This window comes from Sinocyclocheilus grahami, unplaced genomic scaffold (assembly GCF_001515645.1).
Source record: "Sinocyclocheilus grahami isolate Dianchi unplaced genomic scaffold, SAMN03320097.WGS_v1.1 scaffold1320.1, whole genome shotgun sequence".
Lineage (NCBI taxonomy): Eukaryota > Metazoa > Chordata > Actinopteri > Cypriniformes > Cyprinidae > Sinocyclocheilus > Sinocyclocheilus grahami.
The window spans coordinates 209,593-214,059 of NW_015506499.1; the positions used below are offsets into that span (position 1 = coordinate 209,593).

The 4,467-nt window shown below is 40.9% G+C and overlaps 1 protein-coding gene across 1 annotated transcript in view; it reads right to left on the reverse strand.

Moving 5' to 3' along the window:
- LOC107569168 (poly(rC)-binding protein 2) overlaps positions 1-4,467 on the reverse strand; it is a 14,923-nt gene that overhangs the window by 3,418 nt on the left and 7,038 nt on the right. The window contains exons 3-10 of the mRNA XM_016255179.1: positions 4,053-4,085; positions 3,844-3,960; positions 2,823-2,954; positions 2,608-2,736; positions 2,265-2,339; positions 2,133-2,174; positions 1,937-2,009; positions 1,801-1,856 (exon numbers count right to left, since the gene is read on the reverse strand). Coding sequence (XP_016110665.1) covers positions 1,801-1,856; positions 1,937-2,009; positions 2,133-2,174; positions 2,265-2,339; positions 2,608-2,736; positions 2,823-2,954; positions 3,844-3,960; positions 4,053-4,085 — 657 coding nt within the window. The remainder of the gene's footprint in view (positions 1-1,800; positions 1,857-1,936; positions 2,010-2,132; positions 2,175-2,264; positions 2,340-2,607; positions 2,737-2,822; positions 2,955-3,843; positions 3,961-4,052; positions 4,086-4,467) is intronic.

Sequence of the window (4,467 nt, forward strand, 5' to 3'; positions counted from 1 at the left end):
TTTTTATGAAACCTACCTATATTCAAGTGTTGGTAAAAAAGAATACTTTAAGCTAGAATAAAACAGATTTTTTTTTTTTAAAGTAGAGGCTCTGATCTTTATTTCAGCGTATTGCATATTCAAATATTCAAACAGCAACATATACTGGAGGCCATCAGATTTGAGTGAAAATCATCAAAATCGCTGGCGGTGGCTGGCAACTTTTTCCAAAAATGCTGGCGGGGAAAGAGTTAATGTTGTGTAGGGCTGTCATGATTACTCAAGTAAATTTAAGTACCCAATTTTAAAAAAAAATCCTGTTACATTTAAGTGTACAAGGTGTTCGGCAAAATGGCAGAGACACTGGAATGCACAGATATGGGTGCGTCCAATAAACGGCAAAATCGATCAACTGTGTGCGAGCACCTTACATTAAAGATGAAAAACATTGCTGTTGTCCGTCGTCACTTCAGAAATGAACTCCACAACAGCAGATTTTAATGCTGCGGCGTCTGAAAAGATGACGTCCAGCTTTCACAGATCCACTGCCAGACACAGCACGCCGAGTTCACCATTAGATTTACTTCATTATTTTTAATCTTGACTTGCAAACTCATTTTAAGCACAGGTCTGACATCCATGTCTACAATATGTACTGTGAAAAAAAGAGCTTGAATATGTATGATGCATAAGTTCACACTGCATTGTTTTTCCACCAACACGTGCCAAACAGAGCGCACAAATACATAGAAATGAGATAGAAATGATCATTATCTGTGAACTTCACGTTAACACAATTTCTCCAGATGAGCAGATTAGTATTCATTGTGATTTCATAAAAAGGTCGTCATAACTCATGGCATGTTCCTGTGAATTATAATTACTGACACATTTCATACAGCCTTGGTCACATTTTTAATACCGAGCGACCATTCGAATTACATAGTTTGGCAAGATTTAATAATTAACTGTCAATCGAATATTAATCTGGGTTTTTGATTAATCGTCACGATAACAGGCAGATTACTCATGTACCAATATAATCGACTAGATCCTGAATAAACATGTCCCTTCCCAGTCACCATACGAAAGAATGGCATTTATTTGAAATCGAAATCATTTGTAACATAATAAATGTCTTTACTGTCACTTTTGATCAAATGAATGTCTTGCTGGATAAAAGCACTAACAATAAAGCAGTAGCAGTCATTTATTTGTATTGCCATGTCAGCATCTAGGGCCATCTTCATGGCAAAAAACTGAGTTGCAATAATACAAGACTTACTAAAAATGAAGTAAATAAATAAGTTACCGAGTCCAAACTTGCGAATGGTAGTGTAATTATTTTTGCTGCGATACTACAATTTTGGATAGCAGTGAAATTACACAATTCTCAATAATCACAGCAAAAACTAATACTAGCTGCAAGTAGCGCAAGTAAAAAGGTATAAAGCTGTAAGAAGTAACGAAGGCACATCTGAACACCATAATTATTACTTTCATATCTCTTTACAGTGGGGGTCCCTGAAGATTTACAAGGAGTCACCAAACTCACTCTAGTTTGAGGGTTACAAACAGGGATGAAACGGTTACAGTCTGTCGATAAACTAAGACAAAATTCACTACGGTTAGTATTGCCATTTAATATTTTGACTTATTAAAACGGTATTTGATTTCTGGGCACAGTACGATTAAACGCTAATCAAGTCTGTGGTTGATAATTGTCAATAGTGATTATCGAGTCATTGTGGCAGCCCTAATATCGTCGTATCATCAGATCCTCTCAGAAGCGTGTAGGAAACGAAAGGTCAGCAAACTCACATCGTTTGGAATGGTCAGTTCATGAGAGCCTGTCTGTGCAGTAGCGTCCATACCAGCTGCAGAACAGAGAAACACAATCACCATCAGCCAATGACAAGAGCAGACGCAGAGCAAGTGTCTGAGAGACGGGATTTACCAGAGAAGCCCTGGCTGCTGGGGGCCAAAGGAAACGGGCTCTGCTGCATTGCCAACTGGTGGAGTTTAGTGAGCTGCGGACACAGAAAACAGCATGCAAAGATATTTGATATTTAACAGTCAGATCACTACATCTGTTAAGTGTTCTAATGGGTTCAAACCCTTCTGTGTTGCAGAGAACCAGAACCGTCTCTTACATCAGGCTGAGGAATGGCATGTTGTCCCTGCACCGCATATGCCTGCAAAACACACGTTTCAGACGAGACCATTCAAGCACACGCACATGTACTAGAGCTGCAGGTGGCATTAACACACACATACACACTCACCTGTCCTCCTGCAAAAATGACAGGCGATCCTGAGGGTTTGGGTCGGTAAGGGATGGTCACACCTTTGGGAGGCGACTGAAACGAGAGCAGAGGGACGACGGGTCAAATAATAATTCCAACATTGATCTGGTTCTATGCATCAGTTATTGATTGGATGTTGAGATGTGGGCGTGGCTGCCAAACGTGTATGCAGATGAGCATGAACTTGCAGTGCACTAAATGATTGATTAAATATTATTAGGTCCAAAAAAAAAAGAAAGAACTTAGACACATAGGAACTCTGTTTTGGGTGTACTATGCAATACTATGCAGCCAGAGTCAAGGCTGAGAGTGTGAGTTTTACCTCCAGCATGACCACACAGATCTGTTTGACACACTCGATGATGGACAGCGGGGTCCCAGCGATAGTAATGGCTCTCTCAGTAGAGTTAGGCAGCATGTCTCCAGCCACCTGTACCTGAGCTCCTGTTGACTACAGACAGAAACCCAGAGTTTAACAGTCATCTTGATTTCCAGTGTTCCCTAACAAAGTTGCAGCCGAACAGTGACCTCGCTCACCTCCCTGATCTCTTTGATCTTGCAGCCGCCCTTGCCGATGAGCGAGCCGCACTGGCTAGCCGGCACCACGATCCGCAGCGTGACCGGGGGCTTCGAGGTGGCCGTGCTGTTGGACATGGAGCTGCTGATGTCCTGGTGCACATGAACATTCACACTTTACCACACTGACACCACGGCTGCTCGGCTTCTCTTACAAATCAAATGCAATTCTTTGAAATGACTGATCAAACAAAAATGAACCACACAATATCACATGCTTTACACATGCTGTGCTCAGTACTTCTAACCGCTGAGCAGTAATCAATATTTACTAGTGCTGTCAATCGATAAATAAAAAATACATATTAAAACACTTAAAGGGGTCATATGATGCGATTTCAAGTTGTAAAACTAATGACATTATTTACTGTCTTTACATTTATTTTGAAAGATGAAGCTGGTGATTATGGTAAGGGGCGTTACATTTCCGACGAGTGCTTGCGGTGTTCGGCCAATCACAATGCACTGGGTCAGCTGGCCAATCAGAGCAGACTGCGCTTGTCGGAAGGAGGAACTTTGTAGAAAATTATGTGTTTGAGAGAGGCGGGGCATAGAGGACCTACAATAATGTACAGTATTTGAAAAATAATGTTTTTTTAACATTAAAGCATGTCAACATATTCCGTTACACCAAATACACAAAATAATGATCTTTAAAAAAAAGCATCATATGAACACTTAATACATTTATATTGTCAATTTCACAGGGAATCTCCAAACAAATGTAGAAGCAACACAAAGATGTTATGTTTTAAATGTGTTTAATGGCATGTTTTAAGTAGCCAATGTCGGCCAGTATCACTGATACCAACACTGCTACTGGTGTCTCTATTAAATGCACTTTCCCCTCAATTCTAGCCATTAATTATAGCCATTCAACATTAGTAAACCCAAACCCGTTATTTTTAACATTTAACAGGCTTTGAAAAAAGAAGAAAAAAAAAAAGTTCCTGATTAGAGAAGTAAAGCGAGTGGTTTGTACCTCCTCTAGTTTCTCGATGATCATGGAGAAGGCTTTGAAGATAGCGGTGGTGGGGCCTGCGAGGGTGATGATGCGCTCGGGGCAGTTCCCTTCAGAAATGTTGATCCGAGCGCCGCTCTGCACAGAGAACAACAGGCTGCTTTAGAGAGGCTCGAAAGACGATCACTAACACATGAAGAAAACCACCTCAACCACAGCTACAGACTCACCTCCTCTCGCATCTTCTTCACCGATTCACCTTTCTGCAAGACACAAAGATGCATGTATAAATACATAAATACCATGTAATCGACTTCAATGCTCTGCCATGACGCTTTGAGCTTGACGTCGACTAGTCGCTGGTCCTATAGAGGGCTCAACAGGATAAGAAATCTTTGAAGGACTTACACATTTACGCTCCGTTTCCAGACAGTTCAAATGACAAATAAATGCATACTCTGAAAGCGCTCCACAAGACATAATCACACATGTTATTACTGGATGCTCGACATTGAACAGGAGAATGCATGTTTTAAACAGCTTATTGCACAGGAAAGTTAATCGGCGTTCTAATCTAATGCGCTGCTGCACTGTAACACTCACACACACACAGGCTACAGACAGTAGCTCGTACATCACACACAC